Source organism: Schistocerca americana, chromosome 9 (genome assembly GCF_021461395.2).
Source record: "Schistocerca americana isolate TAMUIC-IGC-003095 chromosome 9, iqSchAmer2.1, whole genome shotgun sequence".
Lineage (NCBI taxonomy): Eukaryota > Metazoa > Arthropoda > Insecta > Orthoptera > Acrididae > Schistocerca > Schistocerca americana.
In genome coordinates, this window is record NC_060127.1 from 160,689,186 (window position 1) to 160,714,695 (window position 25,510).

The window sequence follows — 25,510 nt, forward strand, 5'->3', positions numbered from 1 at the left end:
CATTCTCTGGCACCAAACTGTGTATTCGTTCTCACTTAGGAACCGCAAAGGCTGCTTGGGAATACGACCTGAAGTAAAAGTACACATGTTTTTCACACGAGGAAGGGGAAAAAAAAAAAAAAATGATGAATTTCATTTTCACATTTTATTCAATAATTTTACTCATTATTTTACACGATTTGGTGAAATATGGCTGCAGAACTCCTAGAAAGAGCCAACAGACCCTTAAGGGGTCCACAGGCCACACGTTGGGAAGCCCTGATCTAAAGCATTCTTCTATGACACCACATGTCAATAGGTTCTATAATTTTCTAGCCTGAGCCGTTCATCATTGGCATATCAGTTCCACATTTCACTTCCTTACATGGCTACACACCTTACAAATGTCTTCAGAAAAGAGTCCCTAAAACTTAAATTTCTGTTACATGTTAACAAATATCACTTTTCGGGAGTCATTTTCTTGCCATTGCCAGTCTGCATTTTATATCCCATCTTTTTCGGGCTGCTGTAGTTGACTTGCTGGCCAAAGAGCAAAACTGATATTCTACTTTTAGTGTCTCATTTTCAAATCCAATTCCATTAACATTACTGGATTTAATTTCCCTATACTGCATCAGTCTTGTTTCACTCTTGTTGATGTTTATATTATAAGCTCATTTCAAGACACTAAGCATTCCATTCAGCTGGTCTTCCAACGCCTTTACAATCTCTGACGGAAGTATAGCGTCATTGGCAAACCTCATCCCCCTTCCCTCTTTTTTTGTAGCTTTTACTTTCTTCAGTCTACCACTAGTATTAGTCATTTTGTGATATTTTAATGTTCAGAAGTGTAAAATTGTGCAATTCACAAAATGAAAAAATTGTAGTATTCTATGACTATAATATCAGTGGGTCACAATTGGAATCAACCAACTCATGCAAATATCTGTGTTCTTTGCCTTGAAGGGATATGAAATGGAAAGATCACATAGGCTGTGGCAGACCTCTGTTTATTGGTAGAATACTGGGAAAATGCAATCAGTCTGCAAAAGAGACTACTTACAAATCACTCATGCAAGCCATTGTAGAAGATCGCAAAAGTGTTTGGGACCTATACCAAATAGGACTTAACAGGAGATATTGAACATATACAGAGAAGGGCAGCACAAATGGTCACGGGTTTGTTGGACCCATGGAGAGTCACACAGTGATCCTGAACAAACTGAACTTGGGAGATTCTTGAAGATAGATGTTAACCATCCTGAGAAAGCATACTTACAAATCTTCAAGAACTGGCTTTAAATGATGACTATAGGAATATACTAAATCCCCCCTATATATCTCTCTGATAGGGATTGTGAGGACAAGAATAGGTTAATTACAATGCACACAGAGGCATTTTAACAATCATTCTTCGCAGCCTCCATACATGAATCAAATGGGAAGAAACCCTAATAACTGGTACAGTTGGATGTACTGTTGCCATGCACTTCACAGTGGTTGGCAAAGTTCAGATGTAGATGGTGGAAGTATGTACAGGTATTTTAGTAGTAGATGTGAATGTTGGCTTACATTGTCTTCTGCTATAAATAATTATGAGTACTCTGCTTTCTGGCACATCAAATTTTCTTTCCACAGGCACGTTCCTCGTCTGGAATATTTAAACATAACGGACACAAAGCTCAGATCACTCCCAAGGGATCTCTTCCGTGACACCAGAGACTTGAAGCATCTGCTTGTTCAAAACAATCCTAACTTGAGATCTTTGGACAATGATGTCTTCAGAGATGCTAGCAAGCTTGAGGATGTAATTCTGGACCGGAATGACATCAGTTCACTGGACCGAGATGTGTTCACACACCTGACGAATGTCAAGAGGCTGAACCTGGCCTACAATAAAATCAGGAGTCTGCCTGAGGGGATCTTCAGAGATAACCGTGAACTACAGGAGCTAGGGCTGTCAGGGAACCCATTGCGCATTACGGCAGATACAGCAAGGTAAGTTTCTGTGTTGATTTCTCGAAGTTTTCGACTTAATTAATATTGTGGAGAAGGATTCCTGAAAGAACAACTTTTTTGAGAAATGGGTCTTAATAGTATAAGATATTGGCAAGTAAACACCCCCCTCCCCCTCCCAGTTCCTTAAAGAATTCATCTCCCATGTGTAAAACAGACTGAAACATCTGATTGGTTTACAAATGAGTTAATGTGTTACATGTTTCATGTTAAACCCGTATAACATTTACAGTGAAGACGCAAAAATCAAAGTATGTTTATTTTATTTGTTTTGGATTATTCACCCACTGCTTAGTGAAAAAGTCAAAACCAAAACTGGTAAACCTCTTAATATCTTCATTTAAGACTTTTTTGGCAAATAGTGTATAGTGTGAAACTGTTTTGTTAAGGATTGATCATACCAAAAGTAAGGTATAAAAATAAAGTCATAACATATAATTACATGCAATATTACAATGTTAATTTTATAATTTACATTATGGGTATTTTACAAAAGATTAAGGCATTTTATTATACAGTTAATATAAGTAAGTGAACAAACAAAGATTAAAAAAGAACAGTGTGTGTATTTGAAAACTAAAAATATCCTTAAAATATTTCACATTAAGATTCTGGTAGCTGTAGTAAAAAAAAAAGAGGCACTTAAAGAATGATTCTTATATTTGAAAAATGTTTAACCTTAAGCTGTTTTAGATTTGTGTGAATCACCTTTCCACAATGATGAGTAGGTAAAATCTTTGTTTTTATGTCACTTGAATGTCAAATCTTTGAGAATATAACATAAAGCTGCCCATGCCTGAAAACTGGTTTCTAACAGAAATATTCCTACTGTGTTCACTGTTTGACCTTTGGAATTGTTGGTCATCATGGCAAAAGAATCCTGTTATAACGTCAAGTTGAACACATATATTTCAAAACGAGCAAGTTGACAAAGCAAGACATGTGAACAAGGTAACATTCGAATGAACACTGAGTCCAAGTCCAGCAGCCGCTGGCTGGCTGGCCACTTAGGTGGCGCGGCTGCTGCATGGCTGGCAGACAGTGCCGCATGTAGAGGACGCGTGTAATTGCGTGGTGGCATAGTAGTTCCGCAACGGGTCAGAAGTCTTAGCAGACGGACAATCTGGTCAACCCTTCTTGAATACAGTGTAAAACCCGGGAGAGGGTAGGATCAGAACCCGTAGCAGCTGCCCGCCGGTCCCCGGTGATGGGGAATCCGTCCACAACCCGCTGCTCGGCAACATCCAGGTGGAAACACAAAAGTTAGTCCCTATTGAATGCCAGATGAGGACCCATGGGAAGGCATCAGCATTTGCATGTTGAGCCGTTGGCCGGAAATGAATCTCATAGTTGAAACGAGACAAGTAAAGAGCTCAACGCTGGAGGCGGTGTGCAGCCTTGTCGGGAAGTGACGATGATAGATGAAACAAGGAAACAAGTGGTTTGTGATCCGTAACAAGATGAAATTTGGATCCATAGAGAAAAACACCAAACTTATGGAGTGCATAAATAATGGCCAAAGCTTCTTTTTCAATTTGAGAATACTTTTTTTGTGCATCCGTGAGCGTTTTGGAGGCATAAGCAATGGGTTGTTCAGAGCCGTCAGAAAAACGGTGCGCAAGGACTGCACCGACCCCTTATTGAGAGGCGTCCGTGGCAAGAACAAGATGTTGGCGAGGTCGATAAGTAGCCAGGCACGGGGCCTGTTTCAGCATAGTCTTCAATTGCTGGAAAGCCTCATCGCATGACGCGAACCAGTGAAAAGGCACGTTTTTATGCAACAGGCGATGCAACGGCTGAGCCACTGATGCAGCAGACGGTAAAAACTTGTGATAGTATGCTATTTTCCCCAAGAAGGCCTGCAGTTTCTTAACAGATGTAGGGTGAGGAAGGGCATCGAGCGCAGCGACAGTTTGCTGAAGCAGATGAATACCATCGAGAGAGTTGAAACCCCAAGTACGTGATAGAAGCTTGAAAAAATTGTGATTTCTGAAGATTACACTTAAGACCGGCAGTCTGTAAGACATGAAAAAGTGTGCGGAGATTTTGAAGATGTTCTTCCGTGGTGGAGCCAGTGACAACAATGTCATCCATGTAATTTATACACCCAGGGACAGGGAGCAATAATTGTTCCAAAAATCGCTGAAAGAGCAGGGCCGCTGGCAACCCCGAATGGCAATCGTTGGTACTGATAGAGGCCGAAAGGCGTGGTAAGGACCAGAAACTGCCGGGAAGCAGTGTCGAGAGGAAGTTGATGATAAGCTTCTGACAGGTCAATTTTAGAAAAATACTGGCCTCCTGCAAGTTTAGTGAACAATTCTTCAGGTCAGGGCTTAGGGTAAGTGTCGATGAGGCATTGCACATTTACAGTGGCTTTAAAATCCCCACAGAGACGAATATCACCATTGGGCATAGCAACAACAATGACAGGGGAGGACAACTCACTGGAAGTGACAGGTCGCAAGAATTAGTGAGATGATCCAGCTCCCATTTTACCCGATCACGAAGGGCCACAGGAATGTGCCGAGCCCGAAAAAAACTTGGGCCGAGCAGTGGGTTTGAGCGTGAAATGCGCTTCAAAGTCATTTGCATGCGCTTCAAAGTCATTTGCATGGCCTAACCCAGGAGAAAAAAGGGGCGAAAATGTTGTCGACAAGGAATCCAGTTGAGCATAAGGAATAGCATCAGAGACAATATTGACAGAGTCATCTATGGAGAACCCAAAAATGCGAAAAGCATCGAAACCAAAAAGATTCTCTGCAGTACTCTGGTCGACCACAAATATGGGAAAAGTGCGAACAACGGATTTGTAAGGTACCTCAGCATTAAATTGTCCCAAGAGAGAAATCTTCTGTTCATTGTACATCTGTAATTGCCGAGTGACAGGTGATAGGAATGGAGAACCCAACTGAAGATACGTTTGAGAACATCCCAACCAAGGATTTGGACAGTGAGGAATAACTTCCCTGAAAGGGAAGAAGTGCAACTGACAGACAAGACAGAAGCAGAATCAGCATCACGGTCATGAATATCATGTATGCGGTCGGATTTGCAAACGGCAGACACATGACCCTTCTTTTTGCAATTGTGACACACGGTCCAACGTTGGGTCAGTCCTCCCATGAGTGTTTCGTAAAACACCGCCGACATGAAGGAAGTTGCCGTGGGTTTTGCTGCAGTTTCTTAGAGGGTTGTGTATGGTTAGGCCGAGGCTGCGCGTGGGAGCGTACTGCGGCCACATCGGCCAGCAGGGATGCACCGCACGCGTCGTCAACAGCTGACAGAAGTTGTATTGCCCCGACATCACCCCACACCTCTATTTGCACCCCAGCGGCACGAGAAATTTCAAAGGACTGCACGATGGATAGGATTTCATCTAGAGTCGGATTTGCCAACTGAAGGGCATGTTGCCAAACTTCTTTGTCGGGTGCCGACCGGATAATGGCATCCCATACCATGGAATTGGCATAGGAATCTTTGTGGACGTCAGTAACAAATTGACACTTTCAACTGAGGCCCTGAAGTTTAGCAGCCCAAGCGCGATAAGATTGATGCAGTTGTTTTTGACAATGATAAAAGGCAACATGAGAGGCTACCACATGTGTTTGCTTTAGAAAATAGACAGACAGAAGTGTGCACATTTCAGCAAAGGACAAAGACGCAGGATCTTTCAAAGGAGCCAATTGTGACAACAACCGATACATTTGAGGTGAAATCCATGAAAGGAACAGAGACTTAAATGTTTGTTCGTCCGTGACATGAAATGCCAAGAAGTGCTGTTGAAGGCATTTTTTGTAATCAGACCAGTCTTCCGCCGTCTCGTCGTAAAGAGGAAAAGGAGGTATAGACAACGACGAGAAACGCCCCGCATTTGATGCCGCGATGAAATCACGAATCGCCGATGTTAGAAGCATTTGCTGTTCAATGAGACCTTGCAATAGTTGCTTGACAGTAGCCATGGAAACCTGTGGGTCAACGATGAAAAGGAAAAATCCACTACCTTGTCGCCAATTGTTATAATGTCAAGTTGAACACATATATTCCAAAATGACACAACACATATAAGTCACTGAGCAAGTTGACAAAGCAAGACATGTGAACAAGGTAACATTCGAATGAACACTGAGTCCAAGTCCAGCGGCCGCTGGCTGGCTGGCCGCTTAGGTGGCGCGGCTGCAGCATGGCTTGCAGACAGCGCCGCATGTAGAGGAAGTGCGTAATTGCGCGGCGGCACTTTGAATGATCGGCGAGTCACTACAAATCCTTAATGGGAAACTGTTGTTGCTTAAATGCGAAGGATAATTCAGCATTGGAAACTGCCTTTTCTCAGTTTTAAAACTATTTCTCCTGTACGAAAATCAGCAAGAATATCTGCATAAATCACATTGTCTTTTATACTTTCAACAACCAATCATATACTGTTCCATTATCCCACATTTCTGTTAAAATTTCATTGTACCATGACTGAGTTCAAACTTTAAGATGTAGTTAACATTGCTTTAAGCCTGCAGGATTGTTGGTATTTAAAAATTCCAAGGGGAAGTTAATACACTCATTCATGTCTTCCACTTCAATTTCATCAGTATTTAAGATAGTTGCAGTTTTTCCCTGGAAGTACAGAGAAGTTTAGGTTGTTAGGTTGTATTATATGGCTATCTGCTGCAACTTGTAGATTTGCGTCTGAAGGTCACCTCCATTCTCTGGAATCATTGCTAGGTCAGCCGCATATACACTGAAGCACAAAAGAAACTGGTATGTAAACAGGCAGAATACGGCAATACAGTCAGCAATGCAATCCCACAACTGCCAGATCAGTTAGAACTGCTACAATGGAAGGTTATCAAGATTTAGGTGAGTTTGAATGTGGTGTTATAGTCAGCGCTCGAGCGGTGGGACACAACATCTCCGAGGTAGCAATGAAGTAGGGGTATTCCTGTATGACCATTTCATGAGTGTACTGTGAATGTCAGGAATCTGGTAAAACATCAAATCTTCGATATTCCTGTGGCCAGAAAAGGATCCTGCAAGAACAGGACCAATGACAACTGAAGAAAATTGTTCAATGTGACAGAAGTGCAACCTTTCCGCAGTTGCTGCAGATTTCAGTGCTGGGCCATCAACAAGTGTCACTGTCCAAACCATTCAAGGAGACATCATTGATATGGGTTTTCGGAGCCGAAGGCTCACTAGTGTATCCCTGATGGCTGCACGACACAAAGCTTTACAACTCACCTGGGCCCCCTCAACACTGATACTGGACTGTGGATGACTGGAAACAAGTTGCCTGGTCGGACAAGTCTCGCTTCAGATTGTATTGAGCGAATGGACGTGGACGTGTACGGGTACGGAGACAATCTCGTGAATCCATGGATTCTGCATGTCAGCAGCAGACTGTTCAAGCTCATGGAGGCTCTGTAATGGTATAGGGCGTGTGCAGTTGGAGTGATAAACGACCCCTGATACATCTAGATATGACTCTGACAGATGACATGTACGTAAGCATCCTGCCTGTCACCTGCATCCATTCATGTCCATCACACATTCTGATGGACTTGGAAAATTCCAACAGGACAATGCGACACCCTACAGGTCCAGAATTGCTACAGAGTGGTTCCAGAAACACTCTTATGAGTTTAAACACTTCTGCTGGCCACCAGACTCCCCAGACATGAACATTATTGAGCATATCTGGGAAGCTCTGCTTGTTTTTCCTTTTTGTTTGTGTTTATTGGCTTCGTGATTATGATTCCCGTATCGACAACCATTTTGGTGTTTGTGTATGTACTCATAAACCATGCAGGAGATAAGCTGGACAGCCTCATTCCATCATTAAATTTCTATGTTCATGTTATTATCTAATGCCTTTTCAAAATCTCTAAAAGCAAGATGAGTTTCCCTATTGAGTTCTCACCTCTTTTTCTGTAACTTGTTGTAGTGTAAAAACATTGTTAGTAGTTGTTTGTCTGTTTTTAAAACCTAATTGTTCTTCAGATATTAGTTTTTCGATGACAGTTTTTTAGTCTCGCACTTAGGTTTTTGGCCTATAATTTGTGGCTGAATCCAGATGCTTATACTCCTATAGTTTTTACATTTATTTTTATCACCCATTTTAAAATATTATTTACTCTTGCCTTTAGCATCCTTCGGTGATTTTGTGCTTCTTTTCAATATTTCCACAGTTCCATATTGATAGCATTTAACCCATTGGATTTCCTATTTTTTGTAGCTTTTAGAGCAGTGTTTCCCAACATTTCTGAGGCCATTACCCCTGAGTGCAATAAGCCATTATCTAGTACCGCCCACCACTAATGTCATCAACATCAGTGCCTAACCAAACAGTAGAATACTATTTGAACACTTTTATTGTTAGAATGATGAAAGCTAGTTTCTGTAGGTGTTTCATAATGTAATGAAATAATGGTTCTGCTTATTTCTAACAGCCTTTTTTAAAAGAATTATCAAGCACTTTTTAGTGCACTTCAAGTGTTACCTATAACATCTCTTCAGAAAAGGATGATAGCATTTGTTGCACCACTTGTCCCCCTAGCAACTCTTGGTTCACCCACACTCTACACCCCTATTAGAAAGCAAGCAAATTAAATGCATGTGCTATACTTACTGTTTGTAAATTACTTCATTGCTGGAAGCCTTCCTTCTGAACTGGTAGAAACTGGAAGACCAAAGCTTTATGTCTGACAACTACTAATAAGAATAACACTGTGAAAGCCCTGCAGCAATTTAATAACCATTACATAGTTGCTGTTGTTTTGTGTCATCAATTAGATGGATTATCTGTTGCAAAATGGATAATGAAACAGTTTGTGGTCCATTGCGGGAACTACCTACAATGTAGAGACAGTATTGATATGAGATATGTGGTGTGTATGTCTCAGTTTTCCTGTCATAGATGCATGGCACAAAGTAAAAAGTTTCTGTGTAAAAAGTGGACAGTGTGAGTAGAACATGTTCATACTGTTGTGGCATAACAAGACAGCCACGCCACTCGTAGTCGAAAGGCACGCGCTAAGCTCACGCAGATGGGCGTGAGGTCTGAAACAGTATACGTAATGAATGCTATAAAGAAAAGTACGTAGCTACTGGAATACTTAACTTTAATCCATCATTGTGGTACATCGCTCTTGACGATACAAGTGAGACTCTGCAGATACATGCAATGTACTATTAATGGCACCTTGCTAACAACAGGCGAGGCCGTGCCACCCGCACCTGGCCATTCGGTCCGAGGGGAGCTAGGAAACGCCTGAAAACCTAGTCATCCAGGGTGCACGCCAACATGCGGTGTATGCGTCCGTAAAGAGACAGGAGGGGCCATAGGGTCGACCTCCATCGCGTCGAGGCAGCCGACGGGCAAAGACGACATCTGGTCTGGAGCGGGCAACAGGTCCATGTCGGAGGACAGCTGGTCACGGGAAGCGATCGGCTGCGCGTGACCCAGGAAGGCGCCTGGCGGTTGCAGCGAAACGTCCACTGCGGGCGTCACCAGTGGGAGAACAGGCGGTGGCGGCGGCGGCGCGTCGCCACGGGGCAAAATGGAAGGCAGCGTCGGTAACACCTGGGGCTGAGGCGAGCCAGCAGATGGGTCCCCAGGGCGCTGACCGGACGGCACCGTCGCTGAAAGCAGATGGGGAGCAGCAGAACCCGTGCGACGACAGAGGCGCAGCTGATTGAGACACCGACGCACCTCACCAGAGGCCCCCAAAACCAAATACATAGCGCGGCCGAGGCAGCGAAGAATGCGCCCTGCGAGCCAACGCCGTGAACCTCGATAGTTGTGATAGTATACAACGTCGCCTGGAGCAAAAGCAGGCGTCTGCCACTGCACAGTAACCTGATGCGGCGGTTGCAGCAAAGACATCAAGGTTCGATGGGGACGACCGTGGAGCAACTCAGCCGATGAGCGACCATCTCAGGGCTGAGAGCGATACGAAGACAAAAAGAGCAATAACGCATCCTCCCGAGAATGCGACTCTTTCAACTTCAACATCTGTGACTTGAAAGTCCGGACCAATCGTTCAGCAGCACCGTTTGACTGAGGCGAAAACGGCGCGGATGTCAGATGTTGAATACCATTGGCCTTGCAGAATGACTGAAATTCTGCGGACATGAATTGTGGGCCATTGTCAGAAACAATAGTCTGCGGAAGACCTTCAATGCAAAAGATAGCGGATAACGCTTGGATGGTGGCAGATGACGTCGTGGCAGACATCCGGACAACAAAAGGAAAATTACTGAAAGAATCGACCACAACCAACCATCTAGCATTCCAGAATGGACCAGCAAAATCGATGTGTAAGCGTTGCCAAGGGGAAGTGGCTTTCGGCCATGCAAAGAATTTCCGCGGTGGTGCGGATTGTTGTTCGGCACACGCCATGCAAGAAGAGCACATTTTCGTAATCGCAGCATTGATTCCGAACCAAGTACAGTGCTGACGAGCAAGTTGTTTCGTGCACACTATACCCCAATGTCCTTGGTGGAGAAGCCATAAGACAGAGGACTGTAATGAACGTGGGACCACGACCCTGGACTGATCATTATCAGAACGCAATAGCAAAACACCACGTCGAACAAAAAGTCTCTCCTTGTGAGTAAAAAAATCGACGAACCAACGGATCCGCGATCCGTGACTTTGACAAGGGCCATTGAGTAGCAACAAAACGCAAAACTGTAGCAAGGACAGGGTCAGCAGCTGTGGCTGTAGCTACATGATGAAAATCAATCGGAAACGATTCGACCACGTCATCGGTTTCCGCATCAATGAACATGCAAGCACGTTCGGAAGAATCGAATGCTCTTTCCTCAGCAACAGGCAAACGGGACAACGCATCGGCGTTTCCGTGCTTAGCAGTGGACCGATACAAGACATCGTAGCGGTACTGCGAGAGGAAAATTGACCAGCGAATGAATTTCTGCGCTGTACGTGGAGGTACAGGCTTGCTCGGATGAAAAAGCGATGTCAAACGTTTGTGGTCTGTGATGATGGTAAAGTGACGACCATACAAGAAATCATGAAACTTTGTAATACCAAATACGAGAGCCAAGGCTTCTTTCTCGATCTGTGAATAATTTCTTTGTGCAGACGAGAGCAATTTGGACACAAAGGCAATAGGGCGATCATGCGATCCATCTTTGTGCGCAAGCACAGCACCGATCCCGAAATCCGATGCATCTACCATCAACAAAAGGTTTCTGGGGATCTAATGGCATAAGGCAAGTATTTGACAGCAACGCCAATTTCAACTGGCGAAAGGTGCGTTCGCATTCTGTCTTTCCGGAGATCACAATATCGTCCAGATAGTTTGCTGCAGTGTTTGTCAGAAAGATCGTCCGGGCGGGGTAAAGGATAAGTTGCAATCACGAGTTGTGGATTCACCGTAGCCTTGAAGTCCACACAAAGTCTCAATTTTCTGGAAGGTTTTGGCAAAATTACTAAGGGTGATGCCCAGAGAGAAGCCTGCACACGTTCAATCACACCTTGTGATTCCAAATCGTGTAAGGTTCTTGCGACCTCATCACGCAATGCGTGGGGAACATTGCGCACTCGGAAAAATTTCGGTTGCGCCTTGACTTTCAGTTCCAAATGGGCCTTATAGTTCTTAGCGCAACCTAGGCCCGGTGCAAAAATGTCTGCAAATTCTTCACATAGACTAGAAACACTGGCTGAAGGCACAGTCTGGTTCACTGATAGGACCTGATTTACTATAGACAAGTTAAACAACTGAAATAAATCTAAACCAAACAAGTTCACTGCAGAAGAAGAACGAAGTACGTAAAATGACACAAGTTTTGTTTGTCCCTTGTATGTTGCAAGAAGGCTGCACTGTCCTAACACAGGGATATTCTGACCTGAATAACCATTTAACGTAACATTTGCGGCACGCAACGGAGGTGTGCCCAGTTGTTTGTACGTGTCTTTATTGACCAAGGAAACTGCAGCTCCGGTATCGAGCTAGAATGGGATCACGTTGCCATGAATGTCCAAGTCTACAAAAAGTTTATTGTCCTGCTGACAAGAGCGACTGTCTCTCGCAATTTGAACAGACACTGGTACAGAATCACTTGCTAATTGACGTGATTTCCGGCGACGTCGACGCACATTTTTTGTGGGACCCACACAGTCACTTTTAGAGAGAGTGGCACTGGGCAGAGTGGAATTAACTACTTGAATGTCCATGTGCGAAGGTTCACGAGCCTGAGTATTCTTGGTTCGATTCCGGCGCGAAGCAAAGGGCCTGGAATGGTTGTGAGTGTCGAATCTGAGCTTTTTCTGGCAAACACTCTGAACATGTCCTTTTTTATTACAGTAAAAGCAAATAGCTTGGCGTAACGGGCAATGTTCACGCAAATGTCTAGTCGCACACCGCGGGCATGATTTCACTGCATTTGCTCGCTTACGCGGCACATGTGGAGAGCTAGGCGGCAGCTGCGCTGACGAGCGCGAGGGCTGTTTATCATTCCGTGCAGCGCGCCCAGCGGGCCGGTTAATGTGACACACGGCTGGCGAAGTTTCAAATGATTCCTGTGCAAAGTCAAGTGTGTCTTGCCCATCCAATATGTCTATCACTTGTTGAAGGGAGGGATTGACTAGTTTCAAAATCCGTTCCCGGATACGAACATCAGAAACGTTCTGTGCAATTGCATCACGTACCATTGTATCTGAATAAGGGAGGCCCCATTCACACTCAAACGCACAATCCCTAGTAAGGCCCTGCAAAGTTGCAACCCACTCCCTATTAGTCTGACCGGCCGTACATTTTGTACGAAAGAACGTATACCTTTTTGCAACGACATTGACTGTTTCTTTGAAATAGGCATCTAATGCCGACAAAATTTCTTCATAGGACAGAGTCGCTACGTCGCGTCGGGGAAACAATTTCACTATCACACGGTAGGTGGACACACCTACACAGGCCAAGAAAAAAGGCTGCCGCTCGTTACCTTGAATTCTGTAGGCGGGGAGATGGAATCCAAATTGGCGTGACCACTCCGTCCAGCTTTCCATAGCCGGGTCATATGGCCGGAATGGGGGTGCAACAGCATGTTGTGGCTGCAGTAGCGGTGAAGCGGCGGCTGTGCGTCGTTTTGCATTGCACGTTGACCCTGAACGAGCTGTCCAAGGGCCTTTAATAACGCCTGCGTCTGCTGATTCTGCAAGCGATAAAATTCGGACAGTACATCTGGAGATTGTGGCGAAGCCATGACACAAGCAAATTAATACAAACTCTATTGGCTCGTCGCCAATATATGTAGTGTTAGCAGTTAGCCAACACTATGAACACTACCTGAGTGAGGAAGCCGATATGCACGCATTAACCCACGCAGGCTAGAGATAGGTCTGAAACAGTATACGTAATGAATGCTATAAAGAAAAGTACGTAGCTACTGGAATACTTAACTTTAATCCATCATTGTGATACATCGCTCTTGACGATACAAGTGAGTCTCTGGAGATACACGCAATGTACTATTAATGGCGCCTTGCTAGGTCGTAGCCATTGACTTAGCTGAAGGCTATTCTAACTATCTGCTCTGCAAATGAGCGAGGCTTCGTCAGTGTGCATCGCTAGCTACGTCGTCCGTACAACTGGGGCGAGTGCTAGTAAGTCTCTCCAGACCTGCCGTGTGGTGGCGCTCGGTCTGCTATCACTGACAGTAGCGATACGCAGGTCCGACGTATACTAACGGACCGCGGCCGATTTAAAGGCTACCACCTAGTAAGTGTGGTGTCTGGCGGTAACACCACATTCCTCCCTCACAAATCGGCATACGGTTGTGTTATAAGGCTTCCGCCCGCCGTGGGGAGGACCCCATGTTGACATATGCGACGAGGTGGGGAGCCTAACAACAGGCGAGGCCGTGCCACCCGCACCTGGCCATTCGGTCCGAGGGGAGCTAGGAAACGCCTGAAAACCTAGTCATCCAGGGTGCACGCCAACATGCGGTGTATGCGTCCGTAAAGAGACAGGAGGGGCCATAGGGTCGACCTCCATCGCGTCGAGGCAGCCGACGGGCAAAGACGACATCTGGTCCGGAGCGGGCAACAGGTCCATGTCGGAGGACAGCTGGTCACGGGAAGCGATCGGCTGCGTGTGACCCAGGAAGGCGCCTGGCGGTTGCAGCGAAACGTCCACTGCGGGCGTCACCAGCGGGAGAACAGGCGGTGGCGGCGGCGGCGCGTCGCCACGGGGCAAAATGGAAGGCAGCGTCGGTAACACCTGGGGCTGAGGCGAGCCAGCAGATGGGTCCCCAGGGCGCTGACCGGACGGCACCGTCGCTGAAAGCAGATGGGGAGCAGCAGAACCCGTGCGACGACAGAGGCGCAGCTGATTGAGACGCCGACACACCTCACCAGAGGCCCCCAAAACCAAATACATAGCGCGGCCGAGGCAGCGAAGAATGCGCCCTGCGAGCCAACGCCGTGAACCTCGATAGTTGTGATAGTATACAACGTCGCCTGGAGCAAAAGCAGGCATCTGCCACTGCACAGGAACCTGATGCGGCGGATGCAGCAAAGACATCAAGGTTCGATGGGGACGACCGTGGAGCAACTCAGCCGATGAGCGACCATCTCAGGGCTGAGAGCGATACGAAGACAAAAAGAGCAATAACGCATCCTCCCGAGAATGCGACTCTTTCAACTTCAACATCTGTGACTTGAAAGTCCGGACCAATCGTTCAGCAGCACCGTTTGACTGAGGCGAAAACGGCGCGGATGTCAGATGTTGAATACCATTGGCCTTGCAGAATGACTGAAATTCTGCGGACATGAATTGTGGGCCATTGTCAGAAACAATAGTCTGCGGAAGACCTTCAATGCAAAAGATAGCGGATAACGCTTGGATGGTGGCAGATGACGTCGTGGCAGACATCCGGACAACAAAAGGAAAATTACTGAAAGAATCGACCACAACCAACCATCTAGCATTCCAGAATGGACCAGCAAAATCGATGTGTAAGCGTTGCCAAGGGGAAGTGGCTTTCGGCCATGCAAAGAATTTCCGCGGTGGTGCGGATTGTTGTTCGGCACACGCCATGCAAGAAGAGCACATTTTCGTAATCGCAGCATTGATTCCGAACCAAGTACAGTGCTGACGAGCAAGTTGTTTCGTGCACACTATACCCCAATGTCCTTGGTGGAGAAGCCATAAGACAGAGGACTGTAATGAACGTGGGACCACGACCCTGGACTGATCATTATCAGAACGCAATAGCAAAACACCACGTCGAACAAAAAGTCTCTCCTTGTGAGTAAAAAAATCGACGAACCAACGGATCCGCGATCCGTGACTTTGACAAGGGCCATTGAGTAGCAACAAAACGCAAAACTGTAGCAAGGACAGGGTCAGCAGCTGTGGCTGTAGCTACATGATGAAAATCAATCGGAAACGATTCGACCACGTCATCGGTTTCCGCATCAATGAACATGCAAGCACGTTCGGAAGAATCGAATGCTCTTTCCTCAGCAACAGGCAAACGGGACAACGCATCGGCGTTTCCGTGCTTAGCAGTGGACCGATACAAGATATCGTAGCGGTACTGCGAGAGGAAAATTGACCAGCGAATGAATTTCTGCGCTGTACGTGGAGGTACAGGCTTGTTCGGATGAAAAAGCGATGTCAAACGTTTGTGGTCTGTGATGATGGTAAAGTGACGACCATACAAGAAATCATGAAACTTTGTAATACCAAATACGAGAGCCAAGGCTTCTTTCTCGATCTGTGAATAATTTCTTTGTGCAGACGAGAGCAATTTGGACACAAAGGCAATAGGGCGATCATGCGATCCATCTTTGTGCGCAAGCACAGCACCGATCCCGAAATCTGATGCATCTACCATCAACAAAAGGTTTCTGGGGATCTAATGGCATAAGGCAAGTATTTGACAGCAACGCCAATTTCAACTGGCGAAAGGTGCGTTCGCATTCTGTCTTTCCGGAGATCACAATATCGTCCAGATAGTTTGCTGCAGTGTTTGTCAGAAAGATCGTCCGGGCGGGGTAAAGGATAAGTTGCAATCACGAGTTGTGGATTCACCGTAGCCTTGAAGTCCACACAAAGTCTCAATTTTCTGGAAGGTTTTGGCAAAATTACTAAGGGTGATGCCCAGAGAGAAGCCTGCACACGTTCAATCACACCTTGTGATTCCAAATCGTGTAAGGTTCTTGCGACCTCATCACGCAATGCGTGGGGAACATTGCGCACTCGGAAAAATTTCGGTTGCGCCTTGACTTTCAGTTCCAAATGGGCCTTATAGTTCTTAGCGCAACCTAGGCCCGGTGCAAAAATGTCTGCAAATTCTTCACATAGACTAGAAACACTGGCTGAAGGCACAGTCTGGTTCACTGATAGGACCTGATTTACTATAGACAAGATAAACAACTGAAATAAATCTAAACCAAACAAGTTCACTGCAGAAGAAGAACGAAGTACGTAAAATGACACAAGTTTTGTTTGTCCCTTGTATGTTGCAAGAAGGCTGCACTGTCCTAACACAGGGATATTCTGACCTGAATAACCATTTAACGTAACATTTGCGGCACGCAACGGAGGTGTGCCCAGTTGTTTGTACGTGTCTTTATTGACCAAGGAAACTGCAGCTCCGGTATCGAGCTGGAATGGGATCACGTTGCCATGAATGTCCAAGTCTACAAAAAGTTTATTGTCCTGCTGACAAGAGCGACTGTCTCTCGCAATTTGAACAGACACTGGTACAGAATCACTTGCTAATTGACGTGATTTCCGGCGACGTCGACGCACATTTTTTGTGGGACCCACACAGTCACTTTTAGAGAGAGTGGCACTGGGCAGAGTGGAATTAACTACTTGAATGTCCATGTGCGAAGGTTCACGAGCCTGAGTATTCTTGGTTCGATTCCGGCGCGAAGCAAAGGGCCTGGAATGGTTGTGAGTGTCGAATCTGAGCTTTTTCTGGCAAACACTCTGAACATGTCCTTTTTTATTACAGTAAAAGCAAATAGCTTGGCGTAACGGGCAATGTTCACGCAAATGTCTAGTCGCACACCGCGGGCATGATTTCACTGCATTTGCTCGCTTACGCGGCACATGTGGAGAGCTAGGCGGCAGCTGCGCTGACGAGCGCGAGGGCTGTTTATCATTCCGTGCAGCGCGCCCAGCGGGCCGGTTAATGTGACACACGGCTGGCGAAGTTTCAAATGATTCCTGTGCAAAGTCAAGTGTGTCTTGCCCATCCAATATGTCTATCACTTGTTGAAGGGAGGGATTGACTAGTTTCAAAATCCGTTCCCGGATACGAACATCAGAAACGTTCTGTGCAATTGCATCACGTACCATTGTATCTGAATAAGGGAGGCCCCATTCACACTCAAACGCACAATCCCTAGTAAGGCCCTGCAAAGTTGCAACCCACTCCCTATTAGTCTGACCGGCCGTACATTTTGTACGAAAGAACGTATACCTTTTTGCAACGACATTGACTGTTTCTTTGAAATAGGCATCTAATGCCGACAAAATTTCTTCATAGGACAGAGTCGCTACGTCACGTCGGGGAAACAATTTCACTATCACACGGTAGGTGGACACACCTACACAGGCCAAGAAAAAAGGCTGCCGCTCGTTACCTTGAATTCTGTAGGCGGGGAGATGGAATCCAAATTGGCGTGACCACTCCGTCCAGCTTTCCATAGCCGGGTCATATGGCCGGAATGGGGGTGCAACAGCATGTTGTGGCTGCAGTAGCGGTGAAGCGGCAGCTGTGCGTCGTTTTGCATTGCACGTTGACCCTGAACGAGCTGTCCAAGGGCCTTTAATAACGCCTGCGTCTGCTGATTCTGCAAGCGATAAAATTCGGACAGTACATCTGGAGATTGTGGCGAAGCCATGACACAAGCAAATTAATACAAACTCTATTGGCTCGTCGCCAATATATGTAGTGTTAGCAGTTAGCCAACACTATGAACACTACCTGAGTGAGGAAGCCGATATGCACGCATTAACCCACGCAGGCTAGAGATAGGTCTGAAACAGTATACGTAATGAATGCTATAAAGAAAAGTACGTAGCTACTGGAATACTTAACTTAAATCCATCATTGTGATACATCGCTCTTGACGATACAAGTGAGACTCTGCAGATACACGCAATGTACTATTAATGGCGCCTTGCTAGGTCGTAGCCATTGACTTAGCTGAAGGCTATTCTAACTATCTGCTCTGCAAATGAGCGAGGCTTCGTCAGTGTGCATCGCTAGCTACGTCGTCCGTACAACTGGGGCGAGTGCTAGTAAGTCTCTCGGGACCTGCCGTGTGGCGGCGCTCGGTCTGCAATCACTGATAGTGGCGACACGTGGGTCCGACGTAGACTAACGGACCGCGGTCGATTTAAAGGCTACCACCTAGCAAGTGTGGTGTCTGGCGGTAACACCACACATACATTTGTTTCATAAGCTTTAACCTCAACCAAATTGTGTCATGGGTTAATGCTTGTATTTGAAGAAAAAAGATAAGGACTAGGAACCTAGTAATCAGTATTACAGTCTTAAAAAATAGTGAAATAAAAATGATCTTTAAAAAATAATTTAATTACAAAGGCATAACACAATCAAATTCTTTTGTTTTTAATCCTTAGAAAATTTATTTTACCCCTCGGAGGATAATTATCCCCAGGTTGGGAACCACTGTCGTATAGTTTCCATAATTTTGTCATATCAATATAATCCAGCCCTCTTGTGTGATTTAGTTCAGGTAATGCGTGACTTACACTATCAATACCGTATATTTTACAGTGATGTAGTCATTCCTTCAGACCTATACTATCGACACATACATAGTTCTTTCTTATCTACTGAGTATTTTCAACATTTTATAAGCTATAATTTGTTTGTCATTATCTAAATTGCTAATAAAGCATTCTCATGGTTCTGCATGTGCTTTCCAAGTTTGTTCCTTTTCTCTTGTTATTCATTACAGTTTTCATTTGTGGGTTATTAGTATTATTAATATTATTATTAGTATCTTTATTAGTATTATTATTAGTATCTTTATTAATATTATTTCATATTTTTGCCTCCAGGACAGTGATTAACTTGAATGTTACATGATTTGTAGCTGTGTTCCTGCTTCCTTTGCTCTGTCAATTTTTTGCCTGCTTTCCTTCTTTTCTTTTCTTTCAAATTTGATGTACGAAATTTCGTGTTTTAGATCTTTTTCTAATTCTTGAAACCAACTGGTTTTTTTGATTGATTTGTTTACTACACCAAAATCCTCTTTGTGAGTCTGTTGTTATTGATTCTATGTATGTGTCCATAGAATGTTAGTCGATGTTTTTTGATTGTGTCTGTGACCTTGTCTGTGTGTTCATAAAATTCTTTGGTTGGTCTCTTCATCCATATACCATCTCTGTGTACTGCTCCGAAAATTTTTCTGACGATTTTATGTCTATTTTTTCTGTCTCTGTGATGCCTGTTGCTCCATTTGCGGTTGTTTCTGATGTGTAGAATGCTTCTGGTAGTATAACTGTACTGTTGTGCCCAAGTTTAGCCTATCTTGAAATATTTCTCTTATTGTAGTGTGTCCGTGCAAATCTGTCTGCCTTCTGAAGCTTTTCTGTTCTTTGTATTTTGGATGCCTCCTATTCATATATATTTCCCAAAATATTTGAATTTTTCCACGCTGTTAACCTTTCCATATTTTGTGTGCATGGCTTGGATGTTATTGTTCTTTCTTTCCATGTATTGTACCTTCTCATATCATATCTGTAGACCTGTTTTTGCAGAGGCCTCTTGTAAGTATTCTAGTGCTTCTTGTCTATTGTTGCTGAGAATTACCAAGTCATCTGCAAATGCCATGCTTTTTATGATAGTATTTTTTTGCATATGTTCTTCTTAATTGAATTCCTTTTACTTTTTCTTGCCATTGTTTTATAATTTTGTCTAAGACAATGTAAAATCCAAGATGGAATGTAACAATATTATGAAAAGGATAATTGCTACTCACCATATAGCAGAGATGCTGTGTCGCAAATAGGTGCAACAAAAAGACTGTCATAAAATAAGCTTTCAGCCAACAAGGCCTTTGTCAAAAAAAAAAAAAACACACACACACACACACACACACACACGACTGCATGCAGTGTCTTTTAGCTGAAGCCACACCCCAATGCATTGCATTCTGAATTGTCTACGTGAGATCTGTTCAATTTTCTGTTGAACTTTGATTAATTTCTTCAGTAATTTTGTCTATGTTTATCTTCAAGCATTCTAGATCTGATCTTACAATTTTTTTGTGTTGCCTTTCTGTTTCTTGGGATTCGTCTAATTTTTACTTGTAGCAAGTGATGGTCAGACTTGAAGAATCCGTTACGTGTCCTCACATTCAGAATTTTGCTTTTATTTTTACTTGTGATGGTTACCTGATTGATTTGAAATTCTCCTCGTATGTTTTTGGGCTTTTCCATGTTGTTATTTTTTGTTTTGGCTTTTGAAATTGTGTTGGCATAGTTTTTAAGCTAAAATTTGGACAGTAAGGTATGAGATGTTCCCCATCCTTGTTGGTGAATTTGTGTGCTGTAAGTAATCCTGTGATTTGCTTGTACTTCTTCTCCTTGCCTAGTTGTGTATGGAAGTTTCCTACCAAAATTTTAACATGTATTTCTGGTATTTTATTTGTTATTTCTTCCATGTCTTCCCAAAAGTATTCAACTTCTTTCTGTTGCGATCATTTGTCAGTGCATGTGCGTTGATGATTGTGTATCTTTTGTTTCCTGATTTGAAGGGTATTGTGGAGATTCTTTCTGATGCTGAACTGAAATATAGGATGTTGTCTATGAACCGCAAATCCTGTGCCAAACATTGTAAGTGTTCCTCTTCTGACTGCAGACTTTCCTTTGTATATCCTGTAGTTTCTTGTGTTGAAGTGGTTTTTGTCTGTGAAACCTGTCTCTTGTATTATGAGGATTTAGATGTGACATTTGGCCATAATATCTGTAAGCTCTTTGTCTTTGCCTGTCTTGACCAGCATATTTGTGTTGAGCATGCCAATATAGTGTTTGCAAAGAGGTTTTGAGCAGCTCTGATTCTTGTCCATCTCTTGATGCTCCTGGTCCCTCAGAATCCGATGACCAGGTAAGTCCAGTGTATTTACTGGTGCCTGGGGCAGTGGATATTTTTCCTATTGTACCATCATGATTATTTCAAGTTAGTGGTTGTTGTTATGTGTTTTGGAGACCACATATGTTAAAGACTTGAATGTTGAGATCAAGACAAATTTGTAACAGCTGTGCCAACTTGGTGAACAGATGCTGACCACTAGCCACTGGAGGCCAGAACAGACACTAATGGGCTTAGGGCTAAGTTAGTATTTGGCCCACCCCGAGTATAGGTAGAAAAACCACATAGCATTTTGCTGTTTTCATTGTGTATCAGTTCTCCAAATGTGTCTGCTGTTTTGGGAAGTGGTATATTTCCAGTTCTAGAATTGAGATCTCCCATGAGTAAAATCTGATTTTTGTGGTATCAATTTAATATCATTTGCTATTGTTTGTAAGAGGCCTTGAACTCACCAGTTTTTCCTTTTTCTGGGACATAACTTGTTGTATTATTCTTAGGATTCCTGTTGGACCTGCCATTCCTACTAGCACAATGTTTTCATTTACAGTTCAGTATTTTATCTTTCCATTCATTATAAACACAAATGACAGTACTTTTACTTGCTCATTGTTCCTGTTTAACTTTCCTGTACGTCACAATATAGATATCTACGTATTAGTCCTGTATATTTTCTTCATTGTTTTTGTAATTGCCACAAAATCTGTTTCCTTTTCTTGGTAACTTTCCAAGTTCCAATAGATCATTTTTTGTTGTTCTGTTTCTTGCCTATGTTGTACTCTAGTAATCAGTTGTCTTTCAGAGATGCATTCTGCAAGTACATTGATTCACATTTTCCTGCAGCTGGTTTAAAGTTAGCTGCAAATTGTTTTATTGGACACATTTAGATTACATTGATTCACAACAAACTCATTTTGGTGGAATTGCCATTTTTGAGTGATCCTGTTGAGATGTTATAACTGTTGTAGTGTACTTATGTCTATGTATTTTCTATGTCATATTACTATAATAGAAGGAAACATTCCACGTGGGAAAAATTATATATAAAAACAAAGATGAGGTGACTTACCGAACGAAAGCGCTGGCAGGTCGATAGACACACAAACAAACACATACATACACACAAAATTCAAGCTTTCGCAACAAACTGTTGCCTCATCAGGAAAGAGGGAAGGAGAGGGGAAGACGAAAGGAAGTGGGTTTTAAGGGAGAGGGTAAGGAGTCATTCCAATCCCGGGAGCGGAAAGACTTACCTTAGGGGGAAAAAAGGACAGGTCTGCTTGTGTCTGTATGTGTGGATGGATATGTGCATGTGTGCGAGTGTATACCTGTCCTTTTTTTCCCCGTAAGGTAAGTCTTTCCACTCCCGGGATTGGAATGACTCCTTACCCTCTCCCTTAAAACCTACTTCCTTTCGTCTTCCCCTCTCCTTCCCTCTTTCCTGATGAGGCAACAGTTTGTTGCGAAAGCTTGAATTTTGTGTGTATGTTTGTGTTTGTTTGTGTGTCTATCGACCTGCCAGCGCTTTCGTTCGCTATGTCATATTACATTATACTGTACTTATGTCTAGGTGGAATGACATCCATAATGCATCTTGATCTGATTTTTCTGTCTGGTAGTATGTTGTTGTTACTATGAATCATTTTGTTTCATTTGTATTAGACTTTTAGTGGTTTTATATAGAGTATTTTGACAGTTGTTTGACAGTTTTCATTCCAGCTAAATCCATCTCTTCCAGCATAACAAATTTATACAAATTATACTGGTATCTGAAACAACTGAGATTGTAAAGAACAACCTCTCTGTTACAGAAAAATACGTGCTGTGGAAGCCTCTGAAATTGTACACCTCCTACAGCTTGCTCTATTTCAAAATTATTTTAAATATGACAAGAAAATTTACTCAGAAGTAGATGAAATAGCAGTGGGGAAACTGTGTTGCAAGCACCAAGACAGATATATTTATTAACTCAATAGAAGAAAAATTTTTCAGCTCAAACTGGCCATTTCTGAACATAATTATCTATCACCAAATAGACAACACTGTACTACTGAGAGATGGAGATAATACTGACTAGAAACAATTCATCGGCAATTTAACAGTTACCATCCACAAATAAAATATTCATATGAACAGAGCAGAACAGATCCATAAATTTTCTGGACCTAAAAATAAGCAATAGTAATAACCACCACAAATTCAAAATTCACAGAAAACCTACAACAATGGACATAATTATAAATAAAACTTCATGTCACACAAATTCCCATAAATATGTATATTTCAAGTCAGTGATCAATAGAAATATATATTTACCTCTCGACACTAATGCTACACAAAATGAAACAACAACACTACAGTATGTAGCACAAAGAAATGATTTTAACTCCATCACAGTGCTAAAATATATTTAAGAAGGAGAAATTATGATCACTGCCATGTTCAGGCAATGAAAGAATTCATTGACAACAGCCAGGATTCAAACATGGGTCTCCTACTTACTAGGCAGGTACATTAACCATCTATGTCACCTTGGTGCAGTGGTTAGACACAACTTTATGGACTACCTAAGCACACCTCTCCCCTCAGTCCAAATTCCCATTTGCTCCACACTACCAAAGTAATGTGTCCTATCCCTTTTTCCTCTGTTTTACCGAGCGAGGTGGCGCAGTGGTTAGCACACTGGACTCGCATTCGGGAGGACGACAGTTCAATCCCGTCTCCAGCCATCCTGATTTACGTTTTCCGTGATTTCCCTAAATCGTTTCAGGCAAATGCCGGGATGGTTCCTTTGAAAGGGCACGGCCGATTTCCTTCCCCATCCTTCCCTAACCCGAGCTTGCGCTCCGTCTCTAATGACCTCGTTGTCGACGGGACATTAAACACTAACCGCCAACCACCTCTGTTTACTTATCGCATCACATGAAGTCCTGCACGAGGTCAGGCGAAGAGTGCTCTGCACTGAATGATCATATTAGCCTTAGATTGCATGAACAATAGACAATGTCTGTGACAGGAAACTGACATAGGGAAGAGAGGATGAAAATGAAATCAGGCCAACCAATGTACCAACAACATAAATAGGCCACATATTGGACAAATTGATCACTTGCTAAAGTATACAAAAAAACTTTTGTTTCATACAAACAACCTGAAAACAAAAATAAGACGAGGACAAATGAGGTCCCTATTTTGTCTAAGCCACGGATTTGCGGAATTTCCTGTGATGACTGCACTCCATTCTATATCAGACATACAAGAAGAAACTTTGGAATCAGATTTAAAGAATGTACAAGAAACTGTGACAGTAACCAATCAAGTTTTACTTAATACCTCAAAAGCAAAAATCTTAAGACAGAACAAATCAAAAATGCTTTGTAAATTCTACATAAAGTACATAAAGGTCATGCTATTAACATCTTAGAAGAACTGGAAATTAACAAAAAAATATCCAGATGACAGCCTTAATGAACAAACAGATCTGAAACATAAAGTGGTTCCAATACAAAAGTAACTACATGATTCATGATAACACACTAGACTGTAAACTCACTCCAATATGGATTATGGATGTCATTCCACCTAGATGTAAGTACAATATAATGTAAAACAATGTAATAGAAAATCTCGTCTGATGCAGTTCCCAACAATCAGTCTTTCCTTCTTATCCTGTACAGTAAGTCTCCCCTGACTCGCGGTTCTGGGTGACTTTCCCAAAATCTACCCCTTTTCCAAGACCTCTCCTGTCCTTTTTCCTTCACACTACTTCTTACCCTTTCAACTCTTCTGCCTGAAAGCTTACCAATCACAACAGTCTTTTATGTGTGTGTTCTGCTGCCACTTGGTGAGTATTTTTTATCTATTCAACTAAATAAGTTCAACAGAAAATACATAGACATAAATATACTATAAAAATTATAACATCTCAACAGGATCACTTGAAACTGGTGGCTGTGCCGAAATGAGCTCATTGTGATAATGTAATCCACGTGAATCAAACACAACAATTTGCAGCTAACCTAGAACTATTGAAAGAAAATGCCATATTTTGACCTTATGTATGCTGTGGGCTCAATAAAGATGTAGTAATGTTTATTGAGTCCTTGAGTGGGATAATGGTCCATCACAGATAAAACTGGTGTTGGGGCTGCCATCTATGAGCTTTAGCAACCGCAGTTCATAATTAACCTAGCTGAATAGGGTACTGCACTTCCTCTGCTTTCGGTGTTCTATTAATCCTCCAATACTCGGTCCTCGGAGCCTCATCTGCTAGACAGACTACACCATGTTAAGGTAAAGTTGACATTTGGATGAGTGGGGTTCTGTATTCACATCATTATTCCTGTAACACCTGACTATTGTCTGTGGCAACATTAATTACACAAAACACAAGATTTGCTAAATGGTTGATGTCTAT

The 25,510-nt window shown here is 43.2% G+C and overlaps 1 protein-coding gene across 3 annotated transcripts in view; it reads left to right on the top strand.

Moving 5' to 3' along the window:
- Positions 1–25,510, top strand: part of LOC124550840 — a 277,592-nt gene that overhangs the window by 243,764 nt on the left and 8,318 nt on the right. For all 3 annotated transcript variants that reach the window (XM_047125566.1, XM_047125567.1, XM_047125568.1), the window contains one exon: positions 1,618–1,977. In XM_047125566.1, coding sequence (XP_046981522.1) covers positions 1,618–1,977 — 360 coding nt within the window. The remainder of the gene's footprint in view (positions 1–1,617; positions 1,978–25,510) is intronic.